We start from the raw sequence: 18,262 nt of genomic DNA, 5'->3' as shown, positions 1-18,262 counted from the left end.
AGTTTCCTAGCACACTATTTCTCCCTTAGCTTTAGCCTCCATGGTAGGTTCCGTGAGAACATGACAGTGGCCTTGTCTCTCTTGTTCAGAATATCTGCAGAGTAAAATGGCCTATGCAGTAAAGGTACTTGGTAAATATTTGAATGATTAGATAACCTATGTTAGGTTCTGTCTTAAGTTATTTAATTTTTAGGAAAATAATTTATGATGTGACATGGTTAACATTTCATAAGAACATAAAAATGTTAACATTATATTTTTACTAATGGACTACCAAAAGAAGGTATAGGTGAATTGAAAAGTGGCTCTGATAATCAGTATGGCAAGTGAAGTGCTGAAATTCTTCAACTTAGATGGGCAAGACTCTTTAAAAAAATAGGAAGGTTCCAATAAATGTTTCTTTCCTTTATATTCAAGAACATTAAAGGATACTTGGAAAATAATGTAATGACTTCCACAAAATAATGAAAGAACAATTTCATTTTAAAGAGTTTTATTACACGATGTTAATATTCAGGACACTTCAGAGCACCTTATACTTCTAATCAGATTTTTTGGTAACTGGTTTTAAAGTGTTACTTGAGTATTTTTTCTTATACTGGCTTTGAGTCAAAAGTACTATTTAGTGATTGTTTAAGAGACGTTAATTTGATTAAACAGTTTATCCTTAATAACCTGAGACATCAATCCATGGATAGCTTCTATGGTAGTTTTACAGCTGGAAAGAAAAAACACATCACATAATGTCACAAGAACTGAAAACTGTTTTGATCATGCAAGCCCCCCCCCTTTTCCATCCTTGTACCCCCAATAATTTTCATTTCTATTCCTATTCCACAAACCACAACAATTTACAGTTTACTCTGGTGATTTTTAGCCTTCTACATGTCTTTTAACCATTTCATTCATTACAGTTGACCCTTGAACAACATGGGAATTAGAGGGATACCAAATCCTCTATACAGTTTAAAATTCATATATAACTTCTGACTCTCCCCAAACTTAACCACTAATAGCCTAGTGTGGATGGGAAGCCTAACAATACCATAAACAGTTAATTAACACATATTTTGTATATTACATGTATTATATACTGTATTTTTACAACAAACTAGAGAGAAGTGCTAAAATCTACATTTATATTACTGTACTGTATTTATAGAAAAAACCCCATGTATAAGTGGGCCCATGTAGTTCAAACCCACTGTTCAAGAGTCAACTGTATTTACTAGAACTTTCTCGAGAGAACAGTATAAAATTTGATATAATTCATAACAGTTAATTTTGTTACTTATCAACAGTTTTGGGGAAAAGTTCTGTCTTGGAAAGTGACTGAAATTATATGTAATTCATAATTATAGACTAATTCCTAAAATATACTGAAATTTGTGATTGCTTATTATTACTTAGAATAATTAAAAAAGAGATTATAAAGAATCCTATGCTTTTTTTCTGAAATAATCACAAACATCCTTCAAATAGAGTTACAGTGGGTGAGATTTTAGAACAGATAAAAAATAAAAAGCAAAAAACAATAAAACCCCACACTATTCAGAAGAGATATAGTTCTTATAAAGTTATCCAAAAAAAGGAAAATTTTCTACTTTTGTACTACTACTTTGGTCTTTCCTACTTTTCTTTTTATGTAATTGGAGATATAACCATTGTGAAATTTTTGCTTGTTAAAGAACTGAGATATAAATGTAGATAAAGTTACAAATCACAAAGAATATAAAGATAGATGAGCAAAAACATACACTTAGTGAAAGTACCAAAAATGAGACCTAATATTGAAGAAAGAATTTTTGTCCAGGTCACTAGCTCTATACCTTCTAAAAACTCATGAAAAATAATGAGATAATTTTACTTAAAATGGCTTCTCCTGACACACTTTATACCTTACCTTCTCTTTCCTATTGACTAGTCCAGTTTTTAAGATACCAAGGTATCAGTCTATATAGATGTCAACATTGTTTTTCCTTACTCTCTGCCCCCTAATTACCATATCAAATTTCAAACTTTTGTGAAAAGTAAATGTTATTTAGGTAGAATTCCCAATCTTCTGCATCTGAATGGCCACCTGATTATTTCCTAAGTTATCAAGAGAACACATTCCAAGTTTGTTCCTGAAAAATTCCTGGTAGTGAAATTTGGGACATTAAATCACTGTATTTAGGATAATTTCAGTACAGATATGCAATCATTTCTGTGATATTTAGGGATTTAAAACTTCATAAAAATGTGAAATTTTATGAATTTGGGAAAGCTTAACATAATCCCTCAAAAGATGATTTAGAATAGATTTGAACATCCTTTTGTAGAATTTTTTTTTTAATAAGATCCAATGATGGATTGATTTTCTTTATTACACTTTCTAGTTAGATCTAGAAAACATGATTGGTAGTTTTTCATTCTATTACTTAGATATTTAAGCCTTTAATGTTTTTTACCTAAATTCTCTAGGTTATAATTTGCATTTGACAACTCTTATAGGTCCCTAAGAAGTTAATATTCAGGTACCATTCCAAGTTGTAAGTAAGCTGAAACTTAAGGAGTTTGAATCCTATTATAATGTGCAAATTTTGAAACAAAAGGAACTATTTAGGGGCAGAAATAGATTTGCTCTTACCTGTCTCTTGTAGCTTTGGCAAGTTTGTCTTCAGACTTTCTGTCATGTGTTTCTAAACCCAACATGAAACTTCCTCGTCCCAGCTGGGCTTCTGACTGTTCTAATTTTTCAGACAAATCAAAGACCTGACCAGTGGTATAGTCTGCATTCTGTAGGGGAAATGGTATTTTGTTAGTGTGTGTATGTTAATATATACATATGTATTTTTTTAATGTAGTTTTTTCTATCTAGAATGTTTCATTTACAAAGAATTCCAACATGAAATGTATGATAGTCACTGAAGAAATCACATTTACTTGTAAAAACTGACTCCAGAGTTCAAGCAGTTCAAGTGTAGAGTTTTCCCCCTTTTATAATTTTAAGATTAAATTTGGAATTATTCTTTTTGACTCATTAAATCTAATATTTGTTATGATGAGAGGCTTTGAAGTACACAGGCCTGAGTCTGAGTTCTGGCTCTGCTACTGATTAGCTGGGAGGCCTTGGGAAAACTCCCTTACTTTTCTGTGCTTTTATCGTCTTCTGAAAATGGGGAGAGAACAATGATAAAAGTTATTGTGAAGACTAAATTAAGTAATATATATAAAGTATATAAAGCTCTGAGGACTGTCCATTACACCTGGTAAAGGCTTAATAATTGTTAGCTAATTTTGTTATTTGTTCTTGTTGAAATTTCAGCATTTAGTATGACAGTTTTTTAATGAAAAAAAAATGACATCAATTACATTTTAAACAACAGAAAATGAATACAGGGAACTAATTTCTTAAATCAGAAAAGATGTCATTTTTTTTTTCATAAAGAACTGTCATCAAAAAAAAAAGAACTGTCATCAATTACATTTTAAACAACAAAATGAATACAGGGAACTAATTTCTTAAAACAGAAAATAACTTTTTTTCTGGTAGCTTTTAGGTTATATGCTTTAGCTAGAGAAAGAGATGCACTGAACATGTATAAGAGAGGGGAGGGGCAGAGAGAGAGAAAGAGAAGCAGACCCCGCTGAGCAGGGAGCCTGATGTGGGGCTCCATCCCAGGACCCTGGGATCCTGACCTGAACTGAAGGCAGATTAATTAACCGACTGAGCCAACTGGGTGTCCTATAAATTTTTTCTTAAGATGCTGCAATGTACCATATATACAGCCACAAAAAAGAAAAAAATAGAACCTTTTCTTGATTATTAATGACCTCAATAATCAGGCTGAGTAGGCAGAGCTGTTTGCCTTTACACTAAGGTTCAGACTGCTCTGGTCTTAGTGTCATCATGTGTCACTTCTGGCTCTCATTAGTATACTTGCCTCTAAGGAAACAACTCATACAAAGCATTTAGCAGCATATGGCACAAAGGAAGCAATTAATCTTTGCTATAATGATCACTCTCTTTCCTTTTAGTTTGCTACTTCTGACTGTTGAGGTTATGAAATAAGAACAGAAAGCCTGTCAGAACTCTACTTAAAATCACAGTAAGGGTTGCCTGAGTGGCTCAGTCAGCTAAGTGTCAACTTGTGGTTTCAGCTTGATCTCAGGGTGGTGGGCTTGAGCCCTATGTTAAGCTCCATGCTTACAGTCTGCTTGGGATTCTCTCTCTCTCTCTCTCACACACACACCACACATATGCTCTCTAAATAAATAAAATCTTTAAAAAAATAAAATCATAGAAAATATGCTTAAGGGAGGCCTTTTCCTATGAACCACACAAAAAATAATAATAGCTTATTGAGGCTTTATTATATGCCAGGCACTTTGTTAACTGCTTTATATAAAGAATTTCAGGGACGCCTGGGTGGTTCAGTGGTTGAACGTCTGCCTTTGGCTCAAGTTGTGATCCCAGGGTCCTGGGATCAAGTTCTGCATCAGGCTCACTGTGGAGAGCCCGCTTCTCCCTCTGCCTGCGTCTCTGCCTCTCTCTCTGTGTCTCTCATGAATAAATAAAATCTTAAAAAAAAAAAAAAAGAATTTCATTTAATTCTCCGCATTCTTCATGATGTAGGTATATTATCACTGAACCCCAAAAAAGGCTCAGTCTCATTAAATAACTTTCTGAAGGTCACACAATTAGTAAAGTGCCAGTGTTGTTTTTGAACTGAATTTATCTTATACCAAATTCTGTGGTTCTAACCATTATGCTGTACTACATACTATGTGAGGGGGCCCTCTTAAAAAAAAAAAGGAAAAGCGGGATCCCTGGGTGGCGCAGCGGTTTGGCGCCTGCCTTTGGCTCAGGGCGCGATCCTGGAGACCCGGGATCGAATCCCGTATCGGGCTCCCGGTGCATGGAGCCTGCTTCTCCCTCCGCCTGTGTCTCTGCCTCTCTCTCTCTCTCTGTGTGACTATCATAAATAAATAAATTTAAAAAAAAAAAAAAAAAGGAAAAGCAACTGTTAATGACTAAGCTCTAGACAGAAGCTTGTAAAATATTATGTTAGGTTTTAATGATATATTGGAAAAAAAAATCACATAGTGATTTTATTTTTTGCTGCCCAGTATCTGCTGCTACTTTAGTTAATGATATTCTGATTTCCTTCTGGGGACAACTCTTCCTAATTCTTAGTCCATGTGCTCCTGTAAGAGTTTTTCTTTTTCTTTTAAAGAGTTTATTTATCCATTCATGAGAGACACAGAGAGAGGGGCAGTAACACAAGTGGAGGGAGAAGCAGGCTCCATGCAGGGAGCCTGACGTGGGACTCGATCCGGGGACTCCACGACTACACCCCGGGCCGAACGCAGGCACTAAACCGCTGAGCCACCAGGAATCCCCTGTAGGAGTTTTTTCTACCCTAGCCCAGCTGTGAGGTACTTGCCCTGGCACAGACTGTCATGGTGTTCATTCTCTTGGCCCAGAGAAGGTTTAAGGATGGGCATGTGACCTAAATAAAGCTCAGACACAATAGACGTTTTGCCTGTGGTTATGCATGAATATGTGTATCCTGACCTTCTCTTTTGAGCCTGAAAGTGAGAAACTGAGCGGCTGGAAGGTCTGAAGTTAATCTTGTTTTCTTTTTTAAAAAAAGATTTATTTAGTTTACAGAGAAAGAGCATGAATGGGAGGGTCAGAGGGAGATAGAGCCCCAAGAAGACTCTGTACTGAGTGCAGAGCCTGAGCAGGCGGCTCAATCTCATGCCCTTGAGATTAGAACCAGAGCCAAAGCCAAGAGTTGGATGCTGAACTGTAAGGGCCACCCAGGCACCCCTGCTATATTGTTTTCACATGAAGCCCAAAACTGAAGCCAACTGACATGAAATCAAAGCTGAGACAGAAAAAACAAGACCTCAAAATATTGTTTGAATATAAACTTGCTATACCTGAAGTAAGTCCTACTCCTTTTTTTTTTTTTTATAAATTAATTTTTATTGGTGTTCAATTTACCAACATACAGAATAACACCCAGTGCTCATCCCGTCGTAAGTCCTACTCCTGAAGTAAGTCCCACTTTGCTTAAAAGATTCTCTTTTTAGGTCATTTTGGTTTGGTCTCCTGTCACTTGTAACTGGGGGCCTACCTGAGTCACCTGACAAAACTAAAAGCAGTATTTGCATTTTTCTCTCTGTATCTTTAAGGCAGGGGCAGATTTCACCCTCATCTGGCCACATATATTTGTCATTTGGACTTTGTCTCAATGGTATGTGACACAGATCTTGGCTTGGCCTACTATCCCAATCCAGCTCTGGTCATGTGCAGAATCTGACCCCAGCCCTGGTGTCTTGGCCAATCAGATACAGCTTTTCTATGAAAAAAAGTTTCAGATATTATATAACTTATGTAGCTTAGAAAAAATTCAAATGCATCCCTTGGAAATAGAGTACTTACGGTAAGCAAACTAGAGGAACTCAGTGTATTCACCCAGTATTTATTCCACAAAAGCTCAAGCAATTTGCGATCCAATGAGGATTTGAAATATGAGACTTCTAAGGCATAATATCTATGAAACAAAAGGACAAATTTAGTAAGTAAAATTAATTAAAATTCAACCATATCATATAAAAGTTATGGTCAAATTTAAGTGAATTACATTTTATATCCACATAGTTATGTTTTAGTTTTTAGTCCAATAGAACAATAGGTAACCATGATTTCCTTACTCTTCAGAGGTGTGGTTTCAAATCTTCTGTTAACTGAACTTTCTTGTATTATATTTCTTCCCACTGTAGAGCCCAGAAATTCCCTAAAACTTATCAATAACCAGTCAACACTTCTGTATGACATATGTTTATCCATGTTGAGTTCATAAATTCTAGCCAATAGCACATAAACTTAATGTACTGCCTCTGTAGAGTCAATGATAATTTTTGATAGGCTTTTTAAATACTAAAAAATGACATGTGGCTTTCCAATTTCTCCTTTTCTAATCCCCTAAGAAGGACCTATTGCTTTTTGGGAAAGCAAACCTTAAATTATAATCATTAGGATGCCTAAAAAAAATTAAGAACATCAAAAAAAAAAAAAAAAAAACTGCTTCCAGGGTGCCTGGGTGGCTCAGTGGTTGAGCGTCTGTCTGCCTTTGGCTCAGGTCATGATCCCGGGGTCCTGGAATTGAGTCCCGCATCAGACTCCCCACGGGAAGCCTGCTTCTCCCTCTGCCAGTGTCTGCCTTTCTGTGTCTCCCTTGAATAAATAAAATCTTTAAAAAAAAAAATACTGCTACCAAAGGTGCCTAATTTATAATCAGTGAGAGCAAGAAATGTTTGGTTACATGTATGAAAAATATGTATTTTTAAAGTAATAAATATTTAAATATCTCACTAGGTTCTGTACATCAGTGGATATGAAGAAAGGGGACTTTTTTTACCTTAAGGAGCTTACTACTGTTTATAGGAGAGATGTGGTATGAATCCACAAAATTAAATGTAATGGTATATACTAACTAACAAGTGATGTTATAGTCATGTATAAAATTAATCACCTACCAATTAAATGTTAGAGATAATGAATACTCTTAATGTAGACAGAACTGCTCTAGAAGCCCCAGGAAGAAGGCAGGACTGAGAGTAACCCTTACATGAGTCCATGGTGTAGATATGTTGACATCAAGGAGGGCATTAGGCAGGGAAAATTGACTCAAAAATAGGAAAGTCATGAAAGAATAGTAAGTAAATGACTGGACAGTTAAGAGTAGTGTAATTATGTGAGGGGAAACAAGAAAGCTTTGTTGGGGTCTATTTGGTGGTAGATATTACATAAAAGGGTATGAAATTTAAACTGCATGGGTAGGAGGATGGGTGAAATAGGTAATGGGGATTAAGGAAGGTTCTTGTGATGAGCACTGGGTGTTGTATGTAAGCACTAAATCACTATATTGTACACCTGAAACTAATATTATGCTATATGTTAACTAACTGGAACTTAATAAAAACTTAAAAAAAAAGACATTTAAACTTTATTTTCTAGGTAGTGAGGACTCACGGAAGGTGTTTGAGCAGAGCAATGATATGGCCAAAGAGGTGTTTTAAAAAACACCTTTTTTTTTTTTTTTTTTAAGAAAGCTGGCTTGTGATAGGATGTGTTGCAGAGAAACCAAACAGTAGGCAGGGAGACCACAAAGGATACTATTGCAGCACAGCAGGTGTGAAGAGGGAAAGGCTCAGACTCAGGTTAGTGATAAAGATAAGGACATGTGGACACAATAAGAAATGCTTTTTGATTCAATTTAGGAGTGAGTGAAGAAATAATAAAGAATAAGAATTTAAGACATCAGAATTAAGTGAGGGTCTTTGCAAGGTTAAGATACCTGTGCAGGTCTGAAGAATGATAGGACATGGCTAATGAAATGTGAAGGGGAATAGTGTATTTCTTGAGCACCTGTTATTTCTTGAGTGCTTTACATATTCTCATTTAGTCCTATAGTCATACACACAAAGCATTTAGTATTCCCAGTCTATAGATAAACATTTAGAGACAAAGACTCTACTCAAAGCCATATAACTAGTAAGTGGCAGAGAAAGGATATGAAAAGTTGTATCATACATCCAGACTATAGACATTTAAGAGAGTATTTAAGAAGTGAGATCCTAGGAGTAAGGGGATTAGCTATCGGGACAGGATGAGGGGCTCAAGTAGAAAGGTCAGCCTTAGAAAGAAGGAGGTTGTATCTCTGATACTAGAGGAAAAAAGAGATGAGAGGATGAATAAAGCAACAGATAGTTGGATTTATAAAGGATAGAAAATAAGAGAACTCAAATGAGGTTCTTTTTTTTTTTTTTTTAAATTTATTTATGACAGTCACAGAGAGAGGAGAGAGAGGCAGAGACATAGGCAGATGGAGAAGCAGGCTCCATGCACCGGGAGCCCGATGTGGGACTCGATCCCGGGTCTCCAGGATCGCGCCCTGGGCCAAAGGCAGGCGCCAAACCGCTGCGCCACCCAGGGATCCCTCAAATGAGGTTCTAGAGTAAGAGTTTGTTTTAAAATTTATGCATCACCTTAATGTAATTGCTGTTTTAATTCCACAGGTTGATGCAGTGAAATTTTTTGTCTAATATGTAGTGATTGGCTGCACATCTCAGTAGTAGAGTTGAAAACAAGAAGAACATTCAAAATTATTTGTGGAGCTAAATCTTCATCTTCTGTATGGGAAGTCAATAATAGATACTGCCTAGGACTGAAAATCAACAAGTAGCACCATCAGCACGTTGTTTGAAGATACGGGGTAAATATTTACAGGAATAACTATAATAGTTTCAGTGGATGCCTTGGAGAATGAGAAAGGGAATGGTACAAAATTGTTGTTTTTCATAATTAAGCTTCATAGAACCATTTTACTCTTTAAACCATGTTCCTACACGAATACTGACAACATATAAGCTAACTTAAAAAAAAAAAAACCCAACACTTTGTGTCCTATTTTCATAAGGTTCTTCAAGGTTAAAAATATTTAATATCTACATTATATTCTATGTTTTAAACAGACTTTGTGCAATATTTGTGGAATTTAAGGTAGGAAAGAAAAAACAATATAAACTGCAAATAATACCTCATCACTAAATAATTTAGGAAATGGATTTATAAGCAGTCTGCTTTAAACCCCTGCTCTTTCAACCTGGCACTATGTTTCGTTAAAGATTTTAAACAAAAATAAATTCTTATTTGCCCTATGAAAAAGTTTATTTTCTCTTATTTAGGAACTGATTCCAAGAGAACATCTTGGAATACCCTAGCAATTCCAGGTTCAAAATTCTAGACTCTAGCAATGTAGATAGCTAGAAAGTGGCTATTCTCCAATGGATTTGTATTTCAGTAAAACAGAATGCACAGACTGCCTCAGTCTTGTTTCAAAAGTTACTGTTGGTAGTTGAGAAAAGTAGTGTAGGTATTAACGGTGTAAGCTTTTTCTACTGCTATAACTCAATATAAATGAAAAAAAAATTGACTTATTCTGAGAAAGTATCACAGCAAAGGTGTTTCCATGCTTAGAAGCAATTCTCTCAAACTGGAATGGTTTAAATATTTTTTCCAGTAGGGCAAATTATGTGATTTATTCTCAAGTCTCTAACTGAAAAATAAAAAAGAATTTTTTCCCAAAAATGTCAGGGATGACTGATATATTTTAAAACTCAATTTTAGAAATTCTAGAATTTTCTAAAAATTTCTGAACAGAAAAATAAGAGCACATAGGTAGTCAAGGTTTTCCTAAAGGTTGGATAGGAACTATGGAAAAAGGGTACCCTAGATAATCATTTAGGTAACTTTTTTGGAGGGGTGCCCACCCTTCTATATGCCATGCCCTGTTTAAATGTTAGGATACTGTGGTGAATTAAGTCTACTGTCATGAGGTTCACATAATGGAATCAATAGCAAGAAAGCAAAAACTTAGGTGGTGACAAGTGCTAAGGAGAAAAATAAAGCAGGGAAACTGAAACACAGAGTGATTGGACGGTGTTATTTTAGACAGGGTGACCAGTGAACATTCTGTTAAGGTGATCCTTAAACAGATACTCCATGACTGAAGTAGTTAGTGAGCCTCATGGAAATAAGGAATAATTTTCCTAGCAGAGAGAATAGCGTGCAAAGGCCCAGAGGTAGAAAGCTGCCTGGCACATCTGACAACCGTTAGGAGGCCAGTATGGCTGAACTGGAGAGAGCAAAAGTTTAGTGATAGGAGATGAGCTCAGAAAGGTAGTAAGGACAGATCACATAGGGCTGTGTAGCCCAAGGTAAGGAGTATGATACAGGAAATCATTCTGGAGAAGGAGGAGTTTGATCTGACTTACATTTTAACAGAATCCGTTTGGCTGACAAAAGACCTTTAAAGGGATGAATGGAAGAAGTTGGAAGCCTAGTTAGAAGGCTAGTGCTTTGGTTCAGGCTCCAGAATGTAGTGGGTGGGTCAATGTGAGGTGGCAAGATATACTTAGAAAGTGGAGAAAACTATTATCGTTGGTTTAACACTTTTAAACACTGAGATGTAATTTCATGTACCTTAGCACTCACTATTTTAAAAAAAAGTATATAATTCATTGGTTTCAGTATGGCTTCTTTAAATTTTGGAGTGAAAATGTTTACGATGAAGTTTTGCTAAATGGAACTGAGGGGTGCCTGGGTGGCTCAGTAGGTTATGTGGCTGCCTTCAGCTCAAGCCTTGATCTCGGGGTCCTCAGATAGTAAGGGAGTCTGCTTCTACCTTTCCCTCTGCTCCTTCCTCCTGCTCCTGCGTTTTCTCAATCTCTCTCAGAAGGAAAGAAAGAAATGAATGAATGGAACTTGGACACTCTGTGGGCTTACAGATAAGCTAGTATCAGGCTGGCCCTGAATAAAACTTCTTTCAGTTGTTAATTTCATTAATGAGCCAAGTATCTTGTACATGGATATGTTTATGGTTGTGTGAAAGGTAAATAACATGTTACCTTAAAACAATTATTAATAAAATATTCAAACATTATCCTATCAAATTTTATATTCTTCCTACAATTTTAAAAGGATTATGAAATGCATTCATCTGAACTTTTATTCACATCTGTAAAATTAGGGGCTTGGACTAAGGTTTCTTATGATGATTGTGGCATCAGATACATTTAAAAATGACTTACTGTTTGCAATGTACGCCAAAGTCTTCTATTTTATTTAGTGGGATAGTCTGGTACTCAGAAGGTCCTTCATCAGGGGGTTTGTAGCCCTCAACAAAAATGAAGAAAATAGAAGATTAAAAAAAAAAAAGCCACATATACACACACACACAGAAAAAAAAAAAATCTTTCTATGCAGCTTTCCATTTATAGAAACATTAATTTTGAGGAGCCATGTATTGAACTTAAACATTCCAGTACAAAATATATATATATGTATACACACACACACACACACACACACACATATATATTGCTTTGATGGTTGGATTTGGTTTACAGATTCATTTTTCTTGTCCTTAGAGGATATACACATAGGCTAATATTTATTTCAGATTACAGGGAAGGAAATAGATGTATTAGCTTGTTTGTGAAGTACCTGTCAGAATGTCATGGGCACAAAGAGACTTATTAACAAATAAAAACTGCTTTCTTAGCAATATATAGCACAAATGTGTTATCTTTCACTTAAGACAATTTGTATTGGTTGACTATTTTGTAAATATTATCAAATTGTTTTAGGACAAAAAAAGATATTAAGCATAACATGACTTAAAAAGGAGTCATTTAAAAAATTAAAAGGACTTCAAATTTTAAAAATTACCTTTGGGTATGTCCTAAAGGCTCCAAGATTCACTTTCCCTGCAGATATTGTTCTTGTTGGGTCAATCTAAAAGAAACATATATTTATCATCTGCTGGTTATAAAATTTTTATATACTTCCATTTGTTTAAACATTAAACTTAGAAATACATATGATATATATAACACTATGCATGCATACAACACACACACACACACACACACACCAACATTGATTAAAATAATGAAAAAGGAATAAAGAGTAGGAAAGAAAATAACCAAATACCAAAGAAGTTGAATAAAGTGGTTGAGTACAGAATTCTCATAGTTAATAGAAATTATATCTAGTTATTATACTATTGAAGAATGTTATTTGAAGTTTTGCTCATCTCTTTTTCAAAAGTTTTTTTATTAGATGAACAATTTCTACCTTTCTCATAGTAACCTGGATTGGATCTAAACCACTCTAAGCATAGCAAGAGCTGCTCTATCAATTCCCGAGTTACTCAATTCAGTCAATATTACTGAATGTCTACTATGTGCAGAGAACTGAGACCTAGGTGCTGTGATCACCTTCATCTTACAGAGTGGGGGAAGAGTTACAGAGAGGTTAGTTAACTTGTTCAGACATAAGTCCCAGCTTCTAAGAGGTGGAATTCAGATACAATCCTAGGTATAATGACACCAGACTGTTGTGCTTTACTACAGTTTTTATTTCTCAGTGTACTTACTTAAATAATTCTTCAAGAAGAACTTAATAAGACTGGTTGCAAAAATACTTACTACTACTGCTACAAATGGTTCCTGGAACTGCTGATTGAGCATCTGAGTACTAACATCAATTCCAGAAAGCCAGCAGCCATAGCCAGGATGGCTATGATACCAGCCAATTGCATTTTCAAGGCGGCCAACCTAACAAATTAAGAGGACAAAAAAGATTGAGGTTTCTGTTTAATCTTAGAGACACTTGTCATTTATTTGTTTACATAGCACTATGGTAAAATAATAGCATGCAGAACAGTTGATAGCAAATGTGGCTTTCCAGTTAAAAAAAAAAAAAGATTATTTTGAATAGATAATACCCAAACTATAATACCTGAAGCTTCAACAAGATACTAGTACAGTAAGGTTATTCAGTGTCCTTCCCACCTTTTCCCTCAATAGCCAGTTTCTCAGCCCACATGTTACCTCTATAGCCGGCTGCTTACATACCTATCTTGCAGATGTATTTTTGCATACATTTAAGTTAATAGAAACACACATAATGACATACCACATACAGTGCTCTACTTTGTTTTTTCAACTCGACATAATATTGTAGGGTTTGTTCCATGTAAATAAAATATACAGATAATTTTTTAATTTTTCTTTCTTTTTTCTGAAGATTTTATTTGTTCATTAGAGACAGAGACACAGGCAGAGGGAGAAGCAGGCTCCATGCAGGAAGCTCGATGTGGGACTCGATCCTGGCACTCCAGGATCACGCCCCGAGCTGAAGGCAGATGCACCCAACTGCTGAGCAACCCAGGCATTGCAATTTTTATTTTTCTTAAAGGCTGGTTTGCATTTCATTGTATCATAATCTATTTAATCAGGTTTTTTTTTTTTTTAAGATTTTATTTATTCATGAGAGACACACAAAGAGAGACAGACACAGACAGACAGAGAAGCAGGCTCCTTGTAGGGAGCTTGATGTGGGACCTGATCCTGGGACCGGGATCACGTCCTGAGCCAAAGGCAGTCGCTCAACTGCTGAGCTACCCAGATGTCCCAAGTGTACTATCTTTTTTTTTAAAGATTTTATTTATTTATTTATTCACGAAGACACAGAGAGAGAAGAGAGACGTAGGCAGAGGGAGGAGAAGCAGGCTCCATAGAAGGAGCTTAATGTGGGACTTGATCCCAGGACTCCAGGATCACATCCTGAGCTGAAGGCAGATGCTCAACCACTGAGCCACCCAGGCATCCCTATTTAATCAGTTTTATACTCAGGAACATTTAGGTTGTTTCCAAATTTTGGTTTTAAACATATATCTGATACTGAGTGTGAGAATTAAAAAAAAAATTTTATTGAGATATAATTGACGTATAACATTATATTAGTTCAGGTGTACATCATGAATCACTATATGTATGTACTGCAAAATGATCATTATAAAAAACGTAGTTAACATCCATCACCACACATTAGGTACAACTTTTTTTCTCTTATGATGAAAACTTTTAAGATCTACTCTCTTGAGTATGAGAATTTATTAAAAAATATCCATGCTAACCCTTTACACATTTTACATAGACACTGTTGAAAATAAAATATAAACCCTATGTAACGAGGATAGTTTAAGTTTAGAAACTCAACAGTCTCCATGAGACTCTTAGAATTACTGAACTTTAAGCAACATTTTTACCTGTTTGGCGTTTTCGATATATGCAGCCATGTACTCATATGCAGCAGCCTGAGCATTTACTCGGGTTTCAGTGCCCTCTACAGGCAAAGCAAAACTGTCCATAATGATCATGGTTTCACCGTCCACCTTTCCCAGCATTAAGCCCATCACTTCCAGGTTGCCTCCTGATCTGGCATGCATCACCATTTTCAGTAGAGCCAATGCTGAGATTTTGCAGTACTTAAAATAATGGTGACTACAAAACAAAAGTACAGCACAATTAACTTATATAAAACACAATTTCAAAGATAGTTTTTGTAAAGAAAACAAGTATTGAAGGAACTTACAGTGATGGGAAAGGGGAAAGAGTGTAGAAATGTGGGAAAGAAAAGGGAAGTAGAGTTCTTGCAGGGGGCTGGAAATGAAAAAACATGTTGGGTCCTGCAAAGTATTTCTTTAGGGGAAAAGTATGAAATAGTTTTTTAAAATATGCTGTTTTAAATATGCTGTTCAAGTAGAAAGGAATTATATAGAATTCAATAGACTTTTTCTCCATTAATTTTGGAATCACCAAATCTCTGATTCTGAGTCTAGTTGGATGGTTGTGCCTAAAGATTCTCAGGCCTAACTTTCTGGCCTGACATCCAAATGTGGGCTCTGACATCCATCTGATTAAGTCTGAGTCTTTGCCTTGCCATGCTAGCTGTTGCCTAGAGACAATCACCTCATGCCTACGCCTTCGTTTCCTCATCTGTAAATAGGAATATTTCACAGATTTGTTGTTAGGAAGAAATAAAGTGAAATAATGTACATAAATGCTTATTTTACTACCTCACACATACCAAAACTTAATATTAAGTGCTAGCTGTTATTAGCCTTAACCCATCTTTTATAGTACTCTCAAAGAACAGCGTGTTGTTTCTTTCTGTGTTATCAGCCTCAAAATGAAAAAAGTAGCTCTAATATCTTTAGTTCTGTTTTGATCACTATTTAGAAGTTTGTCATATGTAGATGTGACTAAACTACTCTTGAATAAAATTACATTTTCCGTTTCCCTGATGCAGCTCAAGATCGCTGGGATGAACATAATTAGAGCCACAATCAGACACATGGATAGTTTTCAAATATTTGGTAGGCTATAGTATAGCAACCTTAAATGCATAGCCTGTTATAGAGTTAAGCAGACAAACTGTCTTTAATAATGTGGTCAATGTGTTTAAGAAGCCCCCCTCCCCTACTTTTTTTCCTTCTTTCCTGAGAAGCCTTTTTAAGATGTCTGCCCACAGATTTCAATCACAACTGAAAAATATGGAGACCTGGTCTTGGGAGTCAAGACATGAATTAATCTTGGGTCTTTATTCAGTGGGGAAAAGAAAAAAAAAAGTTATTGTGCTCTTATTACATACATTGTAGACCCTTTTTAATGCATTATCTCATCTAATCTTTATGAAATCACCAATGGGTGGGTCTAATTTTCTTTTTACAGGTAAAAAATGAAGATACGTAAGTTTTCTAGGGCCAGTCAATGAACTAGGGACACTTGTGAGGTTTGAATTTTAGTCTATTATTCACTTAAGAGTTCACTGCCTCAGTCTGATCATGAAATAAGTTACTCGTATTTGCTTATTTTCTTATTTCCAAAAAAGGAATGAAAATACAGTACTGGGTTGTCATGTAGACTAAATAATATATAGAAATTCCTAAGCTCAGTGCTCAGCCCATATTAAATACTCGATAAACATGGAAGAATGTTTTGTTGTTGATCACTGCTGTCCTTTCTATCTCTCCATTTGAAGACTGCTCTTTTTACTCTCCCTTAACACTAAGGGTAAATGCTGTGGGTAGAGTCCTTCACTTGTCATCATTCCCAGAGACACAGGGCATTTGCTAAGGGGCAAACAGCTTTAAACTCTATTGATAAAATTTCTAGTTCATGTTAACTGGTGGAGTAACGTTTTGGGAGCCTGGGTGGAGCCTCCTTATATCTGAATAGTTATCAGCAATCAACAATCGATTTATAAATGTCTAAAAGATGGCTTATAGTTAGAGACGCCAGGGCTGACTTGGCTTTTGAAGACGGGTGCAGTCTCCAGTCTCAGATAAGCTAGAGATCTCAACAAGGTGTATATCAACACAAGGCTTAAGGCAGAGTGTGTGGCATATATATGACAATATAGATATTGAGAAATGAGAAATTATAATCGTTTGTCCTTTACCCTTACATCCCCTGGAGGCAAACGGGTTAAAGAGACAAGAAGGGGAGTCGAAGCAAGCCCCAGGAGAGGGGCTTTGACTCTACTTGCGGAGAAAAAGGTGGACCCAAATTTCCCGGGTGCATATTCTTCTCCCTGTCCATGAAAACGCTAGCTTCCCAACCTCTGCAACTCCCACTCCCCTGGGTGTCCTAAACTCCCGCCACCCCTCCCATCCCCTGCGTCTCGCCAGGGACCTCCTCACTCCTTAGTCCAGGGCTTCGCCGCCAGTATTTCTTGCTGTTGTTTCTTGTCGTATTTGTAGATTTCATCGATACTCTGGGCTTCCTGCATGTTGTTGGCCAATTCCCAGGTTTTCTGAGCCATACCACTCCCGGACGCCGCCATCGCCGTGGAATCCGAGAAGCTGTCGCCTCCACAGCCAAGACGCAACTTTACCCGGCTAGGTTCCTGGATGTGGGCTTCGGACCCTTCCCACCACAGGTGCAAACTCGTACTAATCTCTCGAGGCAGCCATGACACCCAGAACCGGAGGTGAAGTCAGTACAGACCATTCGGGGATGGCGGGAGCGCTTCCGGGGCGCCACGATACAAACAGCGGTTACATAATAGAGACAGAGGAATCCTCCTGTGGCTGAAACGAGAACATATTATCTTAGAAAATTATATGCGCGCATTAGGACAAACACAATGACGGAGCGTGAGAATGGTATAGCCTTCCGCACCGGAAGAAGGGCACGGCAACGTTATGCCAGAAACGAACGGGTCCTCTTTGTTCGCACTGCGCAGGCGCGGCCTCGGCCATATTAAAAGTGGGATAGCTCTTTAGGCTGTGTTGGGGAAAAAAAGACCTGTTTTCGTGTGGGTGTGTGGGTACCTTAAACAAAATGTTTGTTGAAAGCCTAAAAAATAAGGATGTCTGTGAAAAACTTGAGACATAAGCAGTTCTGGATGCTGGTTGAGACGAAGATACACCTGGCATCCCAGTTTACTTCCAGATGAGTCACTGCACATGCGTAAAATTCAAGGGACCCTTGGTTGGGCTCTAAGGGTCTCTTAAGAGAGCAGTTCTCCGGCATTTCAAGAAAGCTGTGGAGACTCGTGGAAGACTACGACCGGGTCTTTTGTCGTGTTTGTAAAAATTAACATCTGTATGAGCTCTTAGTGTTTTGAAAAGATCAGTACCCAATTCTTACAATTCGTTTAAGGTGTGAAACCACTTCCTATCCCCGAGGCCAAATTAATCTCAGCAACTTTTTTTTCCCCAACAGTTAATGCAGTGTTTAATTATTTCACTTATTTGCTTGCTGGCTTCATCTTTAATCATCCTGAAACTTTGCATATGTGGTCAGCCTTGCTTGAAATACTCTCCCCTGGCGGTTGTGTTGTGTTGTT

General features: G+C 36.7%; 1 protein-coding gene across 1 annotated transcript; it reads right to left on the bottom strand.

Annotated features, from left to right (window-relative positions):
* Nucleotides 1–476: 476 nt before the first annotated feature.
* COPS5 (COP9 signalosome subunit 5) lies at nt 477–17,598 on the bottom strand. The gene is made up of 8 exons (XM_055318431.1): nt 17,112–17,598; nt 14,676–14,910; nt 13,051–13,179; nt 12,290–12,355; nt 11,650–11,735; nt 6,437–6,548; nt 2,630–2,778; nt 477–718 (listed from the first exon to the last, which is right to left on the bottom strand). The coding sequence occupies exons 1-8, from the start codon at nt 17,252–17,254 to the stop codon at nt 634–636; spliced, it is 1,005 nt and encodes a 334-aa protein (XP_055174406.1). The 5' UTR covers nt 17,255–17,598; the 3' UTR covers nt 477–633.
* Between the last annotated feature and the right edge of the window lie 664 nt (nt 17,599–18,262).

Source organism: Nyctereutes procyonoides, unplaced genomic scaffold (genome assembly GCF_905146905.1).
Source record: "Nyctereutes procyonoides isolate TBG_1078 unplaced genomic scaffold, NYPRO_anot_genome, whole genome shotgun sequence".
In the NCBI taxonomy this organism is placed as follows: Eukaryota; Metazoa; Chordata; class Mammalia; order Carnivora; family Canidae; genus Nyctereutes; species Nyctereutes procyonoides.
This window is presented reverse-complemented; position numbering and strand designations above follow the sequence as displayed.